The 23,879-nt window shown below is 39.9% G+C and overlaps 1 protein-coding gene across 6 annotated transcripts in view; it reads left to right on the plus strand.

The window, feature by feature from the left end:
* The window catches only part of SBF2 (SET binding factor 2), a 469,097-nt gene that overhangs the window by 153,398 nt on the left and 291,820 nt on the right, over positions 1-23,879 (plus strand). For all 6 annotated transcript variants that reach the window (XR_003853250.1, XR_003853249.1, XR_003853248.1 and 3 more), the window contains one exon: positions 19,774-19,911. Coding sequence is in view for 3 of the 6 variants with exons in the window: in XM_029582714.1 (XP_029438574.1) it covers positions 19,774-19,911 (138 nt within the window). In the remaining 3 variants the exon portion in view is untranslated. The remainder of the gene's footprint in view (positions 1-19,773; positions 19,912-23,879) is intronic.

Consider the following 23,879-nt stretch of genomic DNA (forward strand, 5'->3'; position numbering starts at 1 on the left):
ATAATCAGAATGTACTAAAAATAGGGTCCTGGTCCTTTCAGGCATGCAGAGTGGAAAGTTCCTTTTCAGGCCTGTACATAACACAGGACCTATTACTATTAGCATATGACAGGGTAATTCTGGTGTACAGCCTTTATAGCAGTAATGTGTTTACCTGGCTAGGAAAAGAAAATAGATTCATGACTTCAAAAGGTTAGAGAATATCATTACAAAAAAAAACAAAACAGGAAGTAAAGTATTAGGAAAGAAAAGTTGAAAGCATTTTTTTTGTTTTTTGAAGGCATGGCATGAGAGACAGCTAAGTGGTTGGATAGTATGAGCTAGAGGGGATCTGAGCAAATCAAGATGGAAATGTCTGGGGAGAGGGAGTTTCCAGGAAAAGTATTGTGAGCTTCCAGGAGGTGAAGAGGAAAGGTCCAGTAGACCTGGAAAATATAGGGAACTGAACAAAATTTCATGCAGACAAATGGAGCAAAACGATCTAAATATGGACAGGAATAGCTTAGATATGTTTATGCAGCTAAGCGAGTACATATACATATATTTATTTATTTATTTATATAGTAATATATGACGTGCCGTGCTGGGTCAGACTAAGGTCTCTGACAGTGACCAGTCTGGGTCACAAGTACCCATCATATTCCCAATAGATGCTCTTTTTCTTGTATCTCACTCCCAGGGATAAGTGCTGGCTTTCCCAAGTCTACCTGGGTAATAACTGCTTATGGACTTTTCCTGCAGGAACTTGTACAATCTTCTTTTGAACTCCACTATGTTAGTTGCCTTGACCATGTCCTCCAGCAACAGACTCCATAGCTTGATTGTATGCTGAGTGAAAAAATACTTCCACTTGCTAGTTTCAGGTAGTATTCCCCCTAGTCCTAGTGTTGTTTGAAAAGGTAAATAACCATTCCCTATTTACCTGTTCCACCCCACTCATGATGTCATACATTTCAATCATATACCCTCTGTCATCTCTTTTCCAAGCTAAAGAGCCCTACTCTTTTACTCTTTCTCCATAAAGGAGTTTTTCCATCCCCTTCTCTATACCATTTCTATGTCTGTCATGACTTTTTTGAGATGGGGTGACCAGAACTGCACACAGTACTCAGTAACAAGTGAAGAGGTACTACAGTGGATTGTGTGCTTGTAGTTGCCATGTGAGCCCATCCAGAGTAAGCCTGCATAGCTGATTTCCCTTAAAACAGATATTCCTCTCAGCTCATGGGAAAAGATGTAGGACTATATCACAGTTCAGAAGTTAGCTATCTATATAAAAAAGTTTTGTGTCTGTCACACAGTCATGTCTGTCTGTGGCCACCACGTGGCACCTGGAAAAGTGGAAGGTGCAGTGTGCAAAGACAATATGCTCTGCCTGCAAAGCACTGTCGCAAACACACACAGGCACAAACATATGGACACAGGCACGCATACAGGCACATGCCCGTTCCCCACTCACACACAGGCACCCCCTCACAGGCAGACAACCCGAGCATTGCCATGTAATTTTCATTAATATGATTTGTCTGGTGACAGTCGGGGGATCACTTCATATGGCTCCACAAAAGACCCAGTATGGCTGAGAGAGTCCTTCCCTGTTGCCCTAGAGGAGGTAGGAGCCATCACAGACCAGGGGATCCCCTACTTAAATGTTTTTTTATGGGTTTACACTAGTGCAGTCTATATTGCTTAGTTTGCCTATTACAGCAAATTTTCCCACTGACACATCCAACTCCGAACTCACCCCTAAAAAGCCTACTGCCAACCTCGACTCCCTTGAAACCACCTCTTCCTCCGAAATAGAATCCATTTTAAAGAAAATAAAACCCTCCTCTCACGCATCTGACTCCATTCCTACCAAACTCCTTCTAACCATTCCCAATATAATAGCGAAACCCATATCCGAAATCAACTGCTTCCTCACACAAGGCCACATTCCCCCCACTCTAAAACAAGCTGTTGTCAAACCCGTACTAAAGAAACCTACCCTCGACTCCACAGATCTCGCCAATTTCGACCAATCTCCAACCTCCCTCTTCTAGCCAAAATCACAGATAAATTAGTCAACACCCGTCTTTCAGAACACCTGGATAACCACAAAATCCTATCTTCATCACAATTCGGCTTCCGTAAATTCTTCAGCACGGAAACTCTCTTACTAACACTTACTGACACCATTCTCAAGGGTATTGACAAAGGGCAATCCTTCCTCCTAGCAATGCTCGACATCTCATCTGCGTTCGATACCATCAGCCATAATATCCTGCTAAACCAACCTCTAACATCGGCATAACAGGTTCTGCGCTACACTGGTTTAAATCCTACCTTGAAAATAGACAATTCAAGGTCAAGCTGGGTAGCAACGAATCTGATCCTGTTAACTTTTCCCGAGGTGTTCCCCAAGGCTCTGCACTTTCCTCTACCCTCTTCAACATCTACATGTTACCCCTATGCAAACTCCTATCTGAACTAGGCATCACCCATTTCATCTATGCGGACGATGTCCAAATCCTCATCCCCTTTACTGACTCTCTACCTAAAGCCTTAGAAATCTGGGACATCTGCCTTGCCTCAATCAATCAACTCCTCACTAGCATGCACCTAGCCCTTAACCCCGCCAAAACAGATCTCTTGCTCATTTCCACGGATGCACACCCCTTATCCCACACAGACTCCAACCCATCGTCCCCCACCATTCCCTTCTGGCATTACCTTCGACAACCAACTGAACCTAAAAGCATTCATAAAATCCACCCTAAAAGAATGCTATTTCAAAATCCATGTTTTAAAAAGCTTAGACCTCTCCTACATCTCCATGACTTTAGAACTGTTCTTCAGACCATAATTTTCTCCAAAATCGACTATTGCAACTCCCTCCTCCTAGGCCTCCCCGCCTTGACCATCAAACCCCTACAATTACTACAGAATGCCACAGCCAGAATACTCACCAATACACACAAGAAGGATCACTTTACCCCCATCCTAAAGAGTCTCCACTGGCTCCCCATTTCCTCAAGAATTCGCCACAAAGGCCTCTCACTAATACACAAGACCCTTTACAATGAACACGTACATTGGCTACACTTCCATACATCCAACAGACCCACCCGAACCGCCTATCAAGGAACACTCCACATACCATTCCCTAAACTTACACACCTGCCTTCCACAAGGGATCGAGCATTTTTGATAGCAGGGCCCTCAATATGGAATGCAATGCCACCCGACCTGCGCATAGAACCATGCACGCAGAAGTTTAAAAAGAAATTGAAAACATGGCTATTCAAGCAGGCCTTCGATTATGTACCCTTCCCACTCCCTGGTTTTTTTCCTGGTGCTTAAACCTCCTTAACATCAACCCCCCTATTTGGTCCTCCCCTTGAGAATTGCCTCTCCCCAGTCTAACCTCTCATTTTGTTCCCTTCTCCCCTGTTACATTTATATGTCCTTTATGCTCTCGCCCTTAAACATGTATAAATGTATTTGCATAGTTTTGTCCAGTTTTCGCAACCCTACATGCCTCTAACCGCACTATATAAACTCTTAAACTCCTGCTATATTCTTGCGTTTTGTTATCATTTACAGCTTATTTTATACTTAGACTTATGTTAACGCTACTCTCTTCAACCTTGCTCTATGTAAATAGTTTAATCTGTTCCAGTTATTATGCACTCTACCAATTTGTTCTATGTAAATGGTTTAATCTTATTCACTATGCTATTCCTTTAATCACAATGTTCTTTGTAAACCTATACTATATGACCACTATGTTCCTTGTAAACTGATACGATGTGCAAACGGTAATCGGTATATAAAAACCACTAAATAAATAAATAAATAAATAAATTGCAGTGGACTAGAAGCAACTGTTCAAGCTCTCAACTTTGTATATTAGAGTATCTTTTATGATACAAACATGCTGTGCTTTTTGCAGCATATACTATGCATCATAATTGATAACTTATATGGAAAGCAAGTCCCATTAATTGCTTCTAATAATATTTAACAGCAGTTGGTTATTTTGCTTGTCATTTCTCTGAAAGGATTTGTTAAACAAACACTATTCTGAGTGACTGACTGGTAACCAACCAAATGAAATGATAGCCCTCATCTCGTATCATTCTAAACCAATGTTTATGCAGTATCATAAACATTACTCATCTTGTTTAGACAGGTCTTATCAAATACAGCATTACTGTGCACGGATTCATCCAAATATTATTATAAAGCAAACAAAAATTTTGCTTGCAATCAGATTTCAGCAGTTTTCATTAGCTGAATGTTTCTGATGTTTCAGATCAGAAGTGGTACAATGTGTAGCAAGGGAAGTTGACAGATACGTGGCACAATACTCTACATCAGCTCTTTTAAAATATTTGTATTTTAGACCCTTAACATCGCTCATGTGTGTCATCCTTGATGGATGATCTTTATGTTTGCTCAATAAAAGTTATCACAACCTGCAGACAATTCTGTTTTCCCCAGGACCAACAGCAGGAGTGGATTTACCAGTAGGCAGAGTGGGCAAGTGCCTATGGATATCCCCTGTCCTTTGTGAGTCACTTGTTTTACATCAGCGATGGCAGTGGTCCACCATCTTTAGGGGGAGGGGGTAAGCCATCCGGCTGTCCAGATGCCTATGGGCAGCTGGGGACATAAATCTGTCTCTGACCAACATGACTGCTAGAGCTCCATACTAAATTAATCTCTTGTACAAATCTGTGATACTGAGCTTCTCCTACTAAGGGTTTTATTAGGAGAGTACTTAGAGTTCTGTGTACTTTGTTCAGTAGTATCTTTATTTTATTTTTTTATTTAACAATATTTGATTACTTGCCCTCCAACTGAGGTGCCCAAGGTATATCTCAAATTCATAGAGAAAAGTTTTCTAGATGAATATTTGTTTCCAATGCTGCTTATAAATAATTGGTCCCTAAAAGTACTTCAAAACAGGTTTTCTTGATATTAAAATAAATATATACCTTAGCAATGTGTGCATTTTTTTTAAATAGTTTCTCCAAGGCATATTGTATTGTTTGTGCTTCCTTTAAGAATAAATTGGTTTGGAAGAAAGTCTCCTCTTGTTTCTTCCTTGGATCAGTTTGAATCAATAGATCAGACTTGGGTCTAGCTCTTCTAGCTCATTAACGGATGCTGTGGAAAGTGCTCAGCCAGAGCCCACGCATCATCAGCCCATATGTGACCCACCTGAGGCTTTCTTCATGCTGATTTGGGGCGATAGTTCTGTAGCTGAGGTGGTTGGCACACTGCCACTACCAAACAGAATGACCATACCCCTGATGATGATGTCAGCACTTCTAGCACATTAAAGGATGCTGCAGATGGCACTGCCCTGCCAAAGGGGTGCACCCATTTCTGTGACTGTTTGTGCAACCTTGGGGGAAGTTGTTTTTAAAAATCTCTCTACTTTATTATTTATTTTATTTATTTATTTTATTTATTTATTTTATTTATTATGTAAAAATATTTATATACCGCAAACAATAAGACATTTGTATGTCTGTCTAGGCGGTTTACAAATATACATACATAAGTTAAAAAGTCAGGCACAACAAATTTACCTACGAAGGTTAAAATAGACAAACACAACTAATTTAAACATGATAAAGGTCTAGCGGTATATTGTGTTAGTGTATTTAAGTTATATTGTATGCATCACTGAATAGATATGTCTTTAGCATTTTCTTAAATTCTTTACGGTTTGATGTAAGTCGGAGGTTTTCGGGGAGCGAATTCCATAAGATTAGACCGGCAACGGAAAAGGTTCTTTTGCGGATTAGAGCCAAGCTGACTGTTTTGACTGTTGGTACTTCTAGCAAACATTATTATAGTGGATTGTTTATTATAGTGGATTGTTTATTGTTGTTGTTTTAGTTAATGATCTGTTTGGATATTACTATAGGAGGAGAGAATTTTTCTATCCCAGTTGTTTGCGGCTAAGGGCGTTATAAATATGCCTCTGATAGGTTTAATCTTAGGAAGGAGACAGCCTCAAGTGATTGCTACTTGGTAGTTATTGTGATAAAACCAATAGTATCCCCTGTTAAGGCCCAGGTAAATCTGCTAGTGGGCCTTCTAAATGTTAGGTCATCTAAGAAGAAAGGTTCCCTTATCGATTTGATTGAGGAGTTCAATTTGGATGTGTTATACATTTGTAAGACCTGGTTAGAAGGACGGGATGGGGTTAGTTTGGATGCTATTTGTGCTTCACGGGTTCAGTCCAAGCTTTCTGTATGATTAAGAGTGTGTGTTTATGGGGGCAGGGATAGCTGTAGTATTTAAATCTTGATGGGCCTTGTTTGTATTGCTTGTTGTATGTTGGAGGGGAGTAGATAGAGATAATTTTAATGAGATTTAGCATGTTTAGTAGTATATAGTGCCACAGCCTTCTGTGGAGCTTTTCTCACAATTAATAGAGTTAGAACAAGACATGGCACTGCACTACCTACCCTAAGTTGATTGTGCTTGGTGATTTTAATATAGCAGCAAATATTTTAGTAAGAGAAGTGTCAGGGACCTTACTGTCTGAAATGCAGGATATGGGTTTTACTCAAATTTTCCAGGAAACAGCCCATGTGTGTGGTCATACTCTGGATTTAATTTCCTCCCTGGAAGTGGATAATCTAAGCCCTAGAATTGATGCTGTTTTGCTCTAATGGGAAGAACTAATATCTGCTGATTTTTTTTTTCAGTGGATTTAGACAAATGGAGGTGATGAGCAATCAGGTGATTAGATATCATAGGTTACCACTGTAAGCTACTCCCCTGGATGGGGCATGTAAAATGTGAGAGTTGTATCATGACTGTTTAGGAGCTGAGCACCTGTCTCTCTGTAGGATTCACAAAAAAAAAATAAAATGGTCAAGCAGATGGTGTAGTGGACAGCTCAGAGGCAAAGGTAGTATTTACTCTGCTGGACAATGAAAGCTCTAACTTCTCTTTTCCTCTTTGTGACCCCCGTCAGACTTTTCCCTTCTCTCTTCAGCATTGATACTTCAGCAAAGGTATCTTCAACAACAAAACTTTTAATTCTGGGATTCCAGCAGACAGAGTGTACAAAAATGTAAAAAGGCACTGATTTGATTGGGGATCACAGGAAATCAGAGCATAATGGCAACAGCATGAGAAACAGCAATTAGGGGCCTGATATTCAGCCATATCCAGCTAAGTAACTTAGCCAGATATGCTGCTAAATATCCACACACAAATTGTAACTTAGGTGGATAAGTTTATATCTGGCTAAGTTAGACCAATTCTATAGCTGGTCTAACTTATCTGATTAACTTAACTGGATAAGAGTGAATCTAGCTACTTATACGGTTAAGTTAACCGTATAAGTAGTGCCACCCTGATTTACCCACCTCCCGCCCACTTTTTATGCAGCTAAAAGATACCTGGATAAGTGACTTATCTGGCTTTCTATACCAAATTTACTTTCCCTCTTTCTTCTAGTCCATAAGACAGATTACATCACATCCTTTTCCCTGTTCTCTTCAAACATATCTACATCAGTAATTCTCTCTTAGGTACAGAATAACCTTTCTTGCCATTTGGTATACTCCCAAGATATCACAGGAACACTCCATGTGGTAGCAGCAAGAAATCCTCAGCTTCCCTACTCTCTGGGACGCTCCATAGACTGTGGAGCCCCAACTCACTCCTTCAGAACCCAACCTGGATCTCTGAGTTGTTCTCGCTTGGGGATAAACACTCATCCAAATTCAGGCCTCTTCCTTTGAGGGGTAAGCCCCTGCAGAGCCCTTAGCTTGAGGAGAGGCACTCTGGGCATTCCATCCTCCTCCTGGTTACCTGGCTCTCCTACTTCTGCCAAAACTCTTGAGCACAGGATTACAAGGACTTCAAATATATCATAGGATTCACAAATCCATCTACAACCACCAGCATCTGGACCTTGTATTCCCTCTCAATCTCCATATCTCCAACAGACCAACTAGAGAAGCATATAAAGGAACCCTACAGGCCCCACCTACAAAAGCTACATGCCTCACCTCGACCAAAGATCGTTCCTTCTCGACAGCAGGCCCAGCTATCTGGAACAACATCCCTTCCGACCTTAGACTGGAACCCTGCCTCCTAACATTTAGGAAAAAGCTTAAGACCTGGCTTTTCCGCCAAGTCTTCGCAGATCCCCCGGATATACATTAGATGAGGTTCTATGGATCTCCGTACTACCTTCAAGTTTCTAATAAGATCCTCCCCTGACTTACCAATTGTTTATACTCGTTGTTTACTGCGTTCCTAGGCCTTTTTTTCCAGCAGTCTATGCTTCCAAGTTTGCTATCCTTGTTATGATATTGATTATGCTTGTTTTATTACTATGTAATGTTGTAAGTTTTCTTAATTGTTCTACGTGCTGATCCATGCCCCTCTTGGTTGGCTAGACCCAGCAAAGTTTTATTTGCACTAACTTTAATTACTATTATTAATGCTTTTGTAAAGGAAGGAGTTTCTCCTTCTGACCTGAAGAGGGCTACTGTTTGCCCAAAATGTTATCAACCTTCCAGAGAGCTACAGACCAGGACAGTGACTTCCAGGACCCCTTCCAATCCGGTTTCTGTAAAAGCCACAGCACCAAGACTTTATTGGTTTGTGCTGGATGATGTTCGGGAACTGGATGGGAGGGGTTTCTATTCTCTTAGTATTGTTGGATATTTCTTCACCTTTTGGGTGAACCAGGACTGGGGGCTGGTGTGATATGCTGGTTTGTCTTAGCTATATGACTGCATATAAATTCCAGGTGGGGGAGGTGGGAGAGAAATTTGGGTGGAGACCCCTCAAGTCTGGAGGGAGACTTGAAGGTTTTCCACCAAAAATTTACTATGAACATGTAAAGAGTTTTATTGCCATATGGGAGCAATGATGTTCTACAGTAATGTTTTCAGATCAGCTTGGATGTTTAAGCTTACACCTTAGCTATAAGCCCACTCCTAAAGAGAGAATCGGCATAGCAGAATGTTTTTTCAGCTTTCACATGAAACACAGAACTTCATTATTAAAAATGTTTTTGAATGCCAGTGTTACCCCAGATCTTTGGATGCATATGAAAACACTTCATTTTACTTTTTTATTTGAAAGTAGTAGTACTAAAAAATGTTAAAATGTTCATATACATAAGTTAAATTATGCCCTGAACTTGTTTGTTGAGCAAGTCCAAAAAATAACTTTTTCCAAATAAACCAAGCATTGTCATAGCAATCATTTTCAGCTAACGTAGATGAAAAGTACAAAAACAGAATTCTAATAGTGTGTATGGATATATGTGTTTGTGCACGTTCGTGTGTGTGCTTATCATAGTGTACCACATCCGCTGGGGATGAATGAAATGCAGAGACTACAGGAAGTAGTAAGAATTAGCATTACCATAAGCACTGTCCTGCAGCTGGGGGAGGAAATTGTTCACAATACTTGCTCAGTTATTCTTATCCTTGCCAGCTCCTGTCTGCTCGCACATAGGCATAGTCCTAGAATACCTGGCAATGCATACGTCTTGCTGACTGGAACAGGAAATGTAGCATTTTTTAAAAGAAAAATGGTTTGGAACTTTTGAATGCTACTGTAAGAATTTCCTATTTGTAGTGTACATGGCAGGTCAAGGTAAAGACTGGAATTGTGGGTAGACTGTAACCGGAACAACATATAAGGCATCTTTCTGCAGCCAAAGCATTTAAAAGAAAACTGTACTCTCTATTAAAAAATATTAGAAAAGATCTCCTGAATAGTAGTAATCCACAGGCTAAAGGAAATTGGCCTCCACGACACAACCCTCAACTGGTTCAACTCTTACCTATCAAACAGGTCCTACAAAGTCAAAATCAACGACACCGAAACCAAACGAATACCCCTTCCACATGGGGTCCCACAAGGCTCTTCCCTGTCTTCTGTAATGTTCAACCTCTACATGACCCCTCTATGCAAACTACTAAGTGAAATAGGATTATTATACTACATATTATATTATACTTATTTCCTGCATCTCTTTGGTTCTATGTAAACTGGTATGATTTGTATCTGATATAAGAATGTCGGTATATAAAAATTAGAAATAAATAAATAAATATACGCTGACTATGTTCAAATTCTACTCCCAATCAATCACTCGATTGACCACACCCTAAATTTATGGAACTCCCACCTGAGCACAATAAAATACCTTCTCTCTCAACTATCCCTCACCCTCAATCACAACAAAACAAAAATCATCTAAATATCCAACAATCCTACACCACCTCCCAGTACAGACCCCACCACAAACCAACCAAGCAACCACCTACTTTCCTCAGCAAAAAACCTGGGCATTATCATAGATACCCAATTTCACTTCAAAAAATACATCAACAACATTTTGAAGGATGGATTCTATAAACTCCAGATCCTACGCAAACTCAAACCACTCCTCTACCCACAAGACTTTCGAACAGTCCTACAGGCCCTCCTGTTTTCCAAGCTCGATTACTGCAACTCCCTACTCCTAGGCCTCCCAGCATCATACCTCAAACCCATCCAACTTCTACAAAATGCTGCCGCTAGAGCTCTCACCAACAGCAGAAGAACGGAGCATATAACACCTCTACTCAAACAGCTACACTGGCTGCCCATTCATCAAAGCTTTAACCATTGTACATAAAATTCTCCAAAGCAACAATTCCAACTGGCTAACTCCACCCCTTCAGTCCCACACTCCACCAAGGAGCCTTCGCTCATCAAACACCGGACTCCTACAAACACCATCACCAAAAGAAACACACAAATTATCAACAAGAGAACAAACGCTATCATTTGCCGGACCCACCCTGTGGAACAAGCTCCACACAGATCTCAGAACAGACCCATCACCCCAATCCTTCAAGAAAAAGCTTAAAACCTGGCTATTTCGTAAAGCCTTTGCTGCAATAACATGACCGAACTCCCACACCAGAACAAACCCCTACAGCCCAGTCAACAACCAGCCCCCTATCAACTGACATACACCCTTACTATTCTATTAACCTCCCACTAACCACTGAGACTCCAATGTAAGATATTTCTGGGCCTGACCACTGTAAAATAGAAGCTCTTCCACCTTGTCCTAACTATAAGACGTAAATCCTACGCCTGACTACAATATGATAAGAGTTCCTTTCACTTTGACCTCCATTAATTTTCCTCTCTCTCGTTAACCATTTCCATGTTCCATTCATATCCTTGTTAACTACTTCCATGTTACAATTGTTCAATGTATTAGACAAAGGAAACGCCTGATTTCCTGCATTTTTTGGTTGAATGTAAACCGATGTGATATGTAAAATCGAACACTGGTACAGAAAAATAAATAAATAAATAGTAACACTGACCCTGCAAACACGACATTTTAAATTATTACTAGATTTAAATTTTAAATTATTTTTGCTCAATTGATTTTCAGCTACTCCTTGCGCAGCCTATTTTGCAAGGATGTCACAGATGATAAGACATATTGTTCAAAAAGGAATACTGAGTCTCACACATAGTGCAATAAAGCATGTGCCAGAGAGCAGGGACAGGCCTAAAACTCCACATAAGGTGTTTTTTTGTTGTTGTTAGTTTCTCCTTCCCCCTGGGGCTTACAGCTAAATTGGAACCAGGGTTGGTAAGATGAGTTTTCATTTTCAACTATCTAGGTTCTCCCTGCCCCTATTTTATATCCATCTCCCACCCCCAATGTACCTAGTGTCATAGTTGCAATGATGGTTCTGGGCCAGTGGCCATGCACTAAAGGTTCCTCCTAGAACCTTACAATCATGGACCTTGTTTATAGCCATTGACTTCACCCTTGAACAATGACCATAACTTCCTCTTCCCAGGAACTTTGAATCCTGTATCCACAACATTCCCAGGGAGTGGAAGAGACAACTTGGGGATCAAACCTAGGGACTTTCCACATGTAGTGCAGAGCACTGCCATTGAGTCATCAGGCTGGCCCCATATAAAGGGGGTTTAATTGGGGCCTTTTGGCAGTATTTATCAAAGCAGAATATGATTATTTGCTGCCATGAGCAAATAAAACTAAACTTTTTCCAGGAATTCAAAGTACAAGTGGGCTTGAATCGACCTCTTCATTTTGAGCTTGACATATATTGGAAGAAGAAATTGTGTAAGATCTCTTGAATGCCTTCAGATATTGAGAAGCCAAGAAATATAAATGATGTAAAGATACAATAAAAATCAAAGTTGGTTTTTTTTTTTTTAATTTTCTTTAGAATCGCTGAGAGGAAAATGCGCTGCATCCATATCAGAAAACAATTCACATTTTTTACCTAAATGTGAAAATGTTCTATTCAAGGAGAAAAAGACATCTTAGAACTGCAAAGTATGCAGTAGTGATGCTTTTCTGTAGCTGTTTTTTCAGCAGAAAAAGGTTAATGACATTCTTTAAATTCCATAGACACACTGATAAGTCAATGCCTTAGCAAATTATTTGATGCGGGCCCTTAAGCATGTAGCACTGATGTTGTCAAGCCTCTCATTTGTGCTGTCAGTTTACTGTATAATGATGTAGAGTATTTCCACTCTTACTATATTTTTGAACCAGATTGTATGAATTTTTTTTTCCAGTTGTAGAGTTCCAGACGTCCTGTACTGCAGCATGTCTGCTTTGGGGATGCTGGCATCTCTGGAGGAACTTAAGTTTAACATTCATATCTCTGTTTCACTTGCCAGGCTTTTGTTGACTCAAAACAGCATTCTTCTTGGTGCATAATTTATTAGTTCATGTTTGTATACTGTAGGGATTCACTGAGCTTTCCTGTTAGAGATATATTGTAAAGGGTTTCCCAAGCTCTTAACATGCAACTCTAGCACTATAGGTTTGTTTTTACAGAAAATGTTTTTACAGTAAATATGTATGTGTTTTCTTAGTCAGTGATTATACCGGAACTGATTATTAAAAAGTTAGGATTATATTTTGCACACATTTAAAAATCCTATAAGTAAACAATCTGTCAAATTCCTGTAGTGGGAGATTTGTGCCACATTCCACAGCTGTCTAGTGTCATACTATGTGCAAAAGATCAGTTACACTTTGTCGTGTATGTACTCATATCATGTATGTATAGTACAGGAAGATGTCATATGGATTCATTTTGTGCATTTAGTACATTCCTATTTGAATTGGTTATTAAACATGTTTTATCAGATGAGTTTATAAGAAGCAGGAGTTTTTTTTCAACACTAATACAGCATTATGGATTAGAATATTGTAGCATGTTATATCATGTGGTTTCTTATTATAATAATTGATGTGGGAATAACTGTGCTTTTGATGTTTCCCTGTATGCTGTACCTAAGGCCTCCAGTTTCCCACAATTCCACAGCAACTGCTGCGGAATCTGCTTCTCTGCCACATAATTGAGGGAAAGCGGCCCCTTCAGCAGTTGGCCCTCTCCAAGACCTCTTGCCATCCTTCTGTATTTATGAGGCAGTGCTGTGCACTGCACTTTACCCTCTTCCCCTCCGCTTCAACTCACTGTGCCCAGTAACAGCCACTGGCCACTCGCACTGTATTTTGTTAGTTTGGAGTGTTTGTCTCAGTCCTGACAAATTCTGTACATACAACACAAATCAGAGCTCATAAAGAGAGTAGAGGAGCAGGGCATAGCACAGTCAGTGGAAGGAGATGCAACCAGTGAGGGAAAGAACCAGCAAGGAGCAGGGAGGCAGGCAGAAAAAGAGGGGGAAAGAGGGTGGTGAGGAGAACACAGAGTCGGAGAGAGTGACATGATGCTGGCAGGGCCGGCGCGTCCCATTAGGTGAAGTAGGCAGTCATCTCGGGCGCCGACCATTAGGGGGCACCGAAGAGCAGGCTGCTCCTCTCCGCCGGCAGTGCACAGGAGCTGCTTCCCCACCAGCTTTCACTGCCATGGCCTCTCCCGGAGAGAGCACCCGCCCCGCTTTACCGGGGGCGCATCTTGTGCGGCAGCGGCACTGGAGACCTCGGGACGGGGAGGTCGGGGGGAGGGGAGGGTAGCAACCAGCCGAGGTGCGGCAGGTTTTGTGCATGGGTGCAAGGCAGAAGGTTCGCCTAGGGCGCCTAATACCCTTGCACCGGCCCTGGATACTGGCGAAGGAGAAAAGGAAGTTGGAGAGGGAAAGGAGCCGACGGTGGATTGAGGAGACCGAGGTAATGTATGGAGGTGAGGGGCAAAGACAAGTGGGAGGCTGTTGTGAGAGAGTTTGGGGTGAGAGTGGAGAGAGGAGAAAAGAATGTGTCAAAAGGAAGAGTGAGAAAAGGGAAATGGTTTAATAAAATGAGATGGAGAATGAAAAAAATGAAAACACAAGAAACTACAAAAATAAAAACGTGATTATATTTTAGAAAAGGAAAATGTTTGACATTTTCAAGAAATCAAACTTTGTATTTTGAAAGGTAAACTATGCAAATTTATGGAAATGTTGCACACAAAGCCAGGGTCCTTATTTGTACCCTTCCTTTGGAGACCAGAATTATTTAACAGAAAACTATGGGGGCCAGCATAATAAGCTACATTAACATTCGTTAGGTTAATTTACACTTATAGACAGCTGATGTTAATGACTTACAGATGAGGTATAGTGTTTTGTTTTTTTTTTGCATTAATGGGTCTGTGTTTTATATTAATGGGTAATGACCTGTTTACCCTTAAGAGAAACATGGGAATAACCTGCACATAGTGGCAGATGCTACCTTAAGAAGCTTGCTGGGCAGACTGGCTGGACCATTGGCTTCTTTTCTGCTCTCATTTCTGTGGTTTATTTATTTAGATTTGTATATTCCACTTTTCGCACTTTTTCAGCGCTTCATAGTGGATTATATTCAGGTACTGTAGGTATTTCCATATCCCCAGAGGGCTTATAATCTAAGTTTGTACCTGAGGCAATGGAGGGTAAAGTGACTTGCCTAAGGTCACAAGGAGCGACAGCAGGCTATGAACCCTGGTCTCCTGGTTCATAGCCTGCTGCTCTAACCACTAGGCTACTCCTCCACTCCTGTGTTCTATGTTTGCATCTCATTACCTCATTAGCATAGGTTTTGTGCTAATGCAAACTAATTAACACACATTAAATGCTTGTGTTAGATAACACAGACATTTAATGCACCCAATAACAGCCACCCTGTATAGAAAATGTTATTGCAGTTCGTCATAGTGAGCAAAGCTAAAAGAGGGTACCAGGATACTGACAGCCCATGCCTTAATGTGGAAGAGAGGAGTATTTGTTAGTGTGTCTGGTGTTTGACTCCTCACTTACAATATGGCAGGAATAGATCAGATACACATCCCAGAGAGTATATTACATCCCCTACCATATATATATATATATATGTATGCTGAAGAATAGATCAGCAACATTGCTGCTTCATTTTACAAGCACAGCACTCGCTTTAATAAGGGCTGTGTGCACAGTTTCACCTGTCAATGTGTGCACAGACCTTACTCCTGATGCAGCAAGAAGTTTTGCACACAAACCTGCCTTAAACTGTGCACACACATTAGCGCTGTTCCATTTAAATCTCATGTTAATGAAGGCATTCGCTGTCACTCCCTGATGCAGGCAGGTGCATAGGCTTAATGCATGGTTTCTTAATACTGGATAACTTCTGGTCAGACCTGGAGTAAAGTACTCAGCCTAAAGTTGTTCCGTGGGGATGAATCCAGGAGTTCGTATTGCTGGGGTGAAAGGAGTCCTGTACGTATATGAGGCAATTTTAAATGCCTGGCACACACAAATGCCAGGAGATACGTGCGAGGCCGGGCCACATTTTCAGAGCAGCCTGGCCTCGCGTGTATCTCCCAGTACGCACGGAAGTGCCGGGTTTTTGAAAACGGGCGGGCCCATGGGCGAGACTAGCCTGGATAGCGCCATTAGGCACTGTTCCGGTGAAGCCGGCGCGTGGAACTTACTTCAGCTCCCGAGAGCAAGTAAGTTTAAAAACAAAAAAAAAAATAGATTAGCTAGGTGGGGATTAGGAGTCAGGGCAGAGAGGGGAAAAGGGAGGAAGGGTAGTTAGAAGGGTTAGGAAAGTTCCCTCCCAGTCCTTTATTGGAGTGGACTGGGAGGGAACTAGGGATGGCCCAATTGCATTTCTGCGTGCTTTTAAAGAAAATCCCCCCTTGCGCACGCGACTTTGCACCCACTCGAACATACGCGTGCTGATATAAAATTACCCACGTGCACATGCAAGCCTATCGGATTTTATAACATGCGCATGACGACGTGCATGTGTTATAAAATCGGTGTGACCACGCGCACGCTGGGAACTGCGCGCACATGGATGCCCATGCATATTTTTGAAGATTTACCCCATAGAAGGTCATTGTCAAAGGATTTACATGCATAGATGTAATATACTGTCGTAGCAATTTTCAAAAGACATTTACTTGAGTAAAGTGCACTTGTGTGAGTAAATCCTATGGTCAATTCAATGGCATAAATTGTTTTACTCGAGTAAATGCTTTTTAAAATCAGGCCCATAATTTATGTGCATAAAAACATAAAACATGTTCTATGCACAGAGAAAATGCTTTGTGCCCAGATTGTTTTGCTCACTTAAAATCATGCTCTGTGCACAGAAGATACTATTTATGCACGCTAACTATGTTTTCTAGGTACATTTTAGGCTTCATATGTTTTTTGTTTTGTTTTTTTTTTAACTCCTGAAGCCTTAGCATACAATTGCTGCTCATATTTTTACTCATTTTATTATCTTGGGCTCACAGTTTCTTCATTCTCTCTTAGGTAAAACAAAAAGGGTTAAAGAGAACTTCATTATCTTTCAGTTGTTATTTTTCCCTTATCTCTCTAGAGAACAGAGATGTTTACTGGTCTTGACAATGGATCTCCTTGGTTGACTGCTAGAATGTGTAACTAGTTGTTGATATCAATGCATTGAAATATACAGATGTTTCTAGTTACTAAGAAGGCATGCAAAATATCCTAAGAGTACTTTAGAGTTGTCTCTTTGTAAATTATTGTCGTAACAAGATTGCTGGCAAAAATATCCATTCTTGAATGGCTTCATTATGAAAGTGCATAAATTCTGAATAGGAAGCATGTGGAATCAAAGCAAATCTCCACTGTAATATATCAACAATAAAATAAGATTAAATTGCAAAGTTTAAAGGAAAGTTGTCATACCCTGTGAAAGGATGGTATCCTAATTGACTGGATATTAATATAAGAAAATGTTTGTCTGTTAAATGGCTTCAAAACTGTTCTGCATAATTACTAGGCTGGTATGACTCATTAAGCTGAACAAGAGAATGTGATGGAATCACGGACAACTCCTTGCAGGACTCACAAGTGTTTCTAGATTACTTTTTATAACGATTTATAATATATATATATATATATATATATATATATATATATATATATATATATATACACACATCATCCTCTGTCTATCTCTTTCCTTCTACACTGCCAAGTCCTGATTCCATGCTTTCCACCTGCCTGCACTGTATATTTTGGAATAGACTTCCTGTGCTGGTTTATCACGCTCTCTCTCTCTCCCTTATCTTATTCAAATCCAGTCCAAAAACCCACCTTTTTGAGGCTCTTTTATATCTTCAACCCTGATTATCCTGCCTACAGACTTGTTAATTTTTAGCATTTTCCTAATAAATGAAATTCCAAAGTCTTTTTTTGTCCAGTATGTTTGTCTTGATTAGTTTGTAAGCTCTACTGAGTAGGCCCTGTCTTTTATATATTTTTGCACAGTGCTGCATACATCAAGTAGCACTGTAGAAGTGATAAGTAGTAGCAGCAGTAGTGTGTGAGCCTTAATTCTTTGTATGATTTTCAGTATTGGAGATGTGAGTAGAAACATGCTTCTTCTCTTTGTATGCTCTTATTTGCCTTGCTATCTTATCTGTGTGAATTTTAAGTGTTTATATTTCATCTCTCTTTCACAAGAGGGGAGGCACTGGCTACGTTTAGTGGAGCTTGAAAGCCTGGAACATGGGTGGGTAGAAGAGGTCACAGACCTTCCTTTCCCTTATTTCAGGTCCAAGAGGTCAATTGATAAAGAAATGAGCGGCATGGTCAGTGTGCTCATTGGCCTAAATAATTTTTGCAGAGAAACCTCTCTTTATTATATTCATTTTTGGTACATTCCTTTCTCACTTTGTGGTATATACACTAGTGCAGTAAAACTTGTTGTAAAACTATAAATCAGCAAAAAACATACAAAACCCCCCCAAGACATCTGTAAATGTAAATAAATCTAGTGTTATGTCATTGACGTATACTATATATAGTAATATGATTAACTTGGGTACTGAGCACAAATTCCATCCCTGAAAATTTTCCCCCTGTCCTTCCCCCTGGATTGCGAAGAGGTAGATTTTTTTTCTTTCTAATGTCAGTAGGTGAGGAAATGAGAGCTGGATTGGTGGAATGTGCAGCAAACCAGCTGATAGTTGTATTAGGGTTGAAAAGATACCAGAACTAAAGGGCACCCCCTGCTGCCAGCATGTTTTCTTAAGGAAAAGTAAACGAGGCAGATTTTGGTTAAATTGTTTACAAATTCACATACAAAGAATTTTTTTTTCTTTTTTTTCTCTGTCTCATCCCACTTTCTGTCTCATTGTCCTTTTCTCTCCCACCATCCTCCACTGGTTTGTTAGGACGTGCATGCAAGCTGTACATGGTAGAACATGATGAATACTTTAAAAAAAAAAATAAAATTCCCCAAACAAACAAGGAATAGGATATTGCGTGATTTCTGAAACTTGGAAGTTCACAAGGTGCAGTAGAGTCTTTTTTTTCTCATACGTTCAAAACTTCTTGTGTTCTTACTGTTCTGGAGATTCCCATCACTTATGCTTGGAAAAGTTGGACTGTGCAAGGTGATGCATATAGGGAAATATAATTCATGCCGTAGATACTTGAAGTTAGGTTCCATATTAGGAGCTACCACCCAGGAAAATGATCTAGGCATCATAGTGGATAACACATTGAAATAGTCAGCTCAGTGTGCTGCAGCAGTCAAAAAAGCAAACAGAGTGTTAAGAATTATTAGGAAGGGAATGGTAAATAAAACTGAAAATGTCATAATTCCTCTGTATCGCTCCATGCTGAGACTGCACCTTGAGTACTGTGTACAGCTCTGGTCACCGCATCTCAAAAAAGATATAATTGCACTGGAGAAGGTACAGAGAAGGGCAACCAAAATGATAAAGGGGATGGAAGAGCTCCCCTATGAGGAAAGGCTGAAGAGGTTAGGGCTGTTCAGCTTGGAGAAGAGACAGCTGAGGGGGCATATGATAGAGGTCTTTAAAATCATATGAGCTCTAGAATGGGCTGATGTGAATTGTTTATTTACACTTTCGGATAATAGAAGGACTTCGGGCCACTCCATGAAGTTAGCAAGTAGCACATTTAAAACTAATTGCAGAAAATTCTTTTTCACTCAATGCATAATAAAGCTCTGGAATTTGTTGCCAGAGGATGTGATTAGTGCATTTAGTGTAGCTGGGTTTAAAAAAGGTTTGGATAAGTTAATGGGGAAGAAGTCCGTTGACTGCTGTTAATCAAGTTGACTTTATTATATGTCAAACTTTCTCCTAAGGTAAATTCAGTCGCCTTTAGGATGTTAGTTTTTTATTACTATCTTAACCCAAATAGTACAGCAACCACAAGCATTGGGTAGAATCATTTTCTCCAAGTTTTGATATATTTTATGTAGCTAATATTGTGTAATAATTCTGACTCTCTGTATTTATTTTTCCTTCTTAGTTTTGTCAGCCTGGAGGATGGCAGCTGTCAAGAGAGAGAAGGCAGCCTACCTTCTTTGTGGTTGTTCTGACAGACATTGACTCTAATCGACACTACTGTTCGTGTCTAACTTTTTATGAAGCGGAGATCAACCTGCAGGTAATAACTTTACAGTGGCGTCACACTCTTGCTTAAAAAGTATTCCTGACCTTTTGATCTTAGTTGTTTTACATGTATTCAGGTTTGTGCCTCTGCCATGCTATTAGAGATTAGCTAAGCCAGTTAGATGCCTTCATACCTCATACTTAAGGCCACTTATTTTAGAAAGCATTTCATTTGCATGGTTGTGGTATTACATTTGAATGAAAAGTGAATGGGAAATACCTAAACTTTGGATGTGTAAAACAAAGCTGGGCCCTCTGTATTTCAGATTTATACACAAGTAGTGACAAGCAGTTGTATCAATTAAAAAATTTACTACTGTCTTTCTTTATATACATCTTTAAGATGTTCCCACCACTGAGGGCAGAGAGGACCTGCTGCAACGCCGTAGGCACACGCACGAAGGAGCACGACAAAGGTGCTTGCCCCTTTGTGCTCTCCCTCATGCGTGCCTGAAGTGATGCCTGAGAAAAGTTAATTACAAATTCTATTCACAGCCATAACCTAGCACACCACAAAATGGAGTTGATTCACTCCATTGAAACAATCACAGGATGAGGAAACCACCGAAATCAACAGAGACGCAGAAAAACAAGTGAAGAAAAGAAATAAACCTGATCTATCCCAAGTTAAGATCCAATTCTCCTGAAATCTTCTCCAGCCTAATGTTCACACTACTACTACTAAACGTTCAATCACTATCAAAAAAAAATTCCCCTTAAGAACATAAGAACATAAGAAAAAGCCATACTGGGTCAGACCAAGGGTCCATCAAGCCCAGCATCCTGTTTCCAAGTGGCCAATCCAGGCCATAAGAACCTGGCAAGTACCCAAAAACTAAGTCTATTCCATGTTACCATTGCTAATGGCAGTGGCTATTCTCTAAGTGAACTTAATAGCAGGTAATGGACTTCTCCAAGAACTTATCCAATCCTTTTTTAAACACCGCTATACTAACTGCACTAACCACATCCTCTGGCAACAAATTCCAGAGTTTAATTGTGCGTTGAGTAAAAAAGAACTTTCTCCGATTAGTTTTAAATGTGCCCCATGCTAACTTCATGGAGTGCCCCCTAGTCTTTCTATTATCCGAAAGAGTAAATAACCGATTCACATCTACCCGTTCTAGACCTCTCATAATTTTAAACATCTCTATCATATCCCCCCTCAGTCGTCTCTTCTCCAAGCTGAAAAGTCCTAACCTCTTTAGTCTTTCCTCATAGGGGAGCTGTTCCATTCCCCTTATCATTTTGGTAGCCCTTCTCTGTACCTTCTCCATCGCAATTATATCTTTTTTGAGATATGGCGACCAGAATTGTACACAGTATTCAAGGTGCGGTCTCACCATGGAGCGATACAGAGGCATTATTACATTTTCCGTTTTATTCACCATTCCCTTTCTAATAATTCCCAACATTCTGTTTGCTTTTTTGACTGCTGCAGCACACTGAACCGACGATTTCAATGTGTTATCCACTGACGCCTAGATCTCTTTCTTGGGTTGTAGCACCTAATATGGAACCCAACATTGTGTAATTATAGCATGAGTTATTTTTCCCTATATGCATCACCTTGCACTTATCTACATTAAATTTCATCTGCCATTTGGATGCCCAATTTTCCAGTCTCACAAGGTCTTCCTGCAATTTATCACAATCTGCTTGTGATTTAACTACTCTGAACAATTTTGTGTCATCTGCAAATTTGATTATCTCACTCGTCGTATTTCTTTCCAGATCATTTATAAATATATTGAAAAGTAAGGGTCCCAATACAGATCCCTGAGGCACTCCACTGTCCACTCCCTTCCACTGAGAAAATTGTCCATTTAATCCTACTCTCTGTTTCCTATCTTTTAGCCAATTTGCAATCCTCGAAAGGACATCGCCACCTATCCCATGACTTTTTACTTTTCCTAGAACCCTCTCATGAGGAACTTTGTCAAACGCCTTCTGAAAATGACCTGCTGGAGAAACTAAACCCCACTATTTTCTGCATCACCAAAACATGGCTGAAAGACTGTGATAGTGTCCTCTTAAACCAAATTGAGCACCCTAACTATATCTTTCACTTCCCCAGATCCAAACGAAAAGGTGGAGGCCTCTTAATAATCTGCAAAAAAGATCTTAAACCATAAAAAGTTGAGATAAACCCACCCAATGAAGTTTCAATACTAAAATCTCTAATATTAAATATTGGTCTGATCTATAGCCCACCCAGAATACACCTTTAATTGATATCTTCACTAAAGTGTTTCCAGCTCCTGAATCAACTTTAATCGTAGGTGACTTTAACCTTCATGTAGACAGCACCCCAAAATCTACATCTTGTGAAATCTTCCTAGATACTATGGAAGCCATGGGGTGGACACAATTTGTAACCAACCCCACCCACAAAGCAGGACACATCCTTGACCTAATATTCGCCAGTCGCAACAACTGTAAAGTCAATCTTTCCTACAAAATATTACCATGGTCTGATCACTATCTAATAAAGGCAGAAGTATCTCTCCTCACCACACAACAAGCAAACGCACATAATAACCAATCTTTTAAGTACCAAATAAAGATAGAACCTGAAACACTCAAAGAAACCATTAAAAATAAAATATCTGATTTCGATCATGATAATGCTTCCTCATCTTCTGACTCCTGGGACAAAATCATCAATGAAATAGCCAATACCCTATGCCCAATCCAGGAAAAAACATTCCTAAACAATGGCTACACAACTAAACAAAAGAAACCTTGGTATAGAGAAGAGCTAAGACATGCTAAACAAAGCCTGAGAAAATCTGAAAAGCAATGGAGAAAAAAAACACTTGATGGAATATCTAGAAAAATATAAATCAGTTTTAACTAAATTCCGTGAACAAATCAATAAAGCTAAAAAACAATACTATGCAAAACAGATTCATGGTGTAATATTTAATTCAAAACTGCTCTTTGAAACAGTCAAAAACCTAATCAAGGATCCGTCCTCCTTCATCTCAAACAACTATGACTTCACAAAGACATCGTGCAATGAATATGCTAATTTGTTGTTAAACAAAATCAAAACCCTGAAATCACAATTTTCCCCTGACCAACCATGAAAAGAACCAAAAAATAGTCTATCTAAGTGAAATGGAACTCATTAGATACAGTATTAAAACTTGAAGTAAACCAAATAATCACTAAAATGAAACCCGCGACCCCCACCCACTGGACCCTATCCTGACAAGTGCCCTGAAAACAGTAAATAGCATAATAACCCCAGTAGTCACAACCATAATAAACCATTCACTAGCAGAAGAACTTGTCCCTAACTGGGCAAAACAAGCTGTGATTAAACCAATTCTAAAACACAAAACCAGCAAAATCGATGACTGGGACAATTACCAACCAATATCAAAGCTGCCTTTCATCGTGAAAGTCCTAGAAAAAGCAGCTTTATCACAATTAGAAAAACACCTTGAAGACAATAAAATACTATACCCAAATCAATTCAGTTTCAGAAAAAATCGCTCAATAGAAACCCTACTCATCTCTTTAACTGATCCTAGTTGTCACTAGTGACACTGTTGTCAAAGCTACAAGGCTTTGACAACAGTGAATCATATATCTTGGTACTAATAGATTTACAATCTGCATTTGACACAGTTGACCACACCTTGCTATGCCACCAGCTGAATGAAATTAGAATAGACGGAAACATCATCAAATGGTTCTCTTCCTTCTTAAAAGATAGGACATTCCAAATCAAACTAGGTAATCAAATTACAGATACCATTCTGATTGATACAGGCGTCACCCGAGGTTCAGCACACTCAGCCACTCTGTTCAACATCTATCTCCTGCCTATCTGCGCTTTACTAGCAACCTTGTCAACATACATGAAGGCCATACAACAAAAACTTTCCCAATTTAAACTAGCTCTTAATACAAAAAAATGGAAATTATATGGCTAAGGAAAGACAACTCAAT

Source organism: Rhinatrema bivittatum, chromosome 17 (assembly GCF_901001135.1).
Source record: "Rhinatrema bivittatum chromosome 17, aRhiBiv1.1, whole genome shotgun sequence".
Lineage (NCBI taxonomy): Eukaryota > Metazoa > Chordata > Amphibia > Gymnophiona > Rhinatrematidae > Rhinatrema > Rhinatrema bivittatum.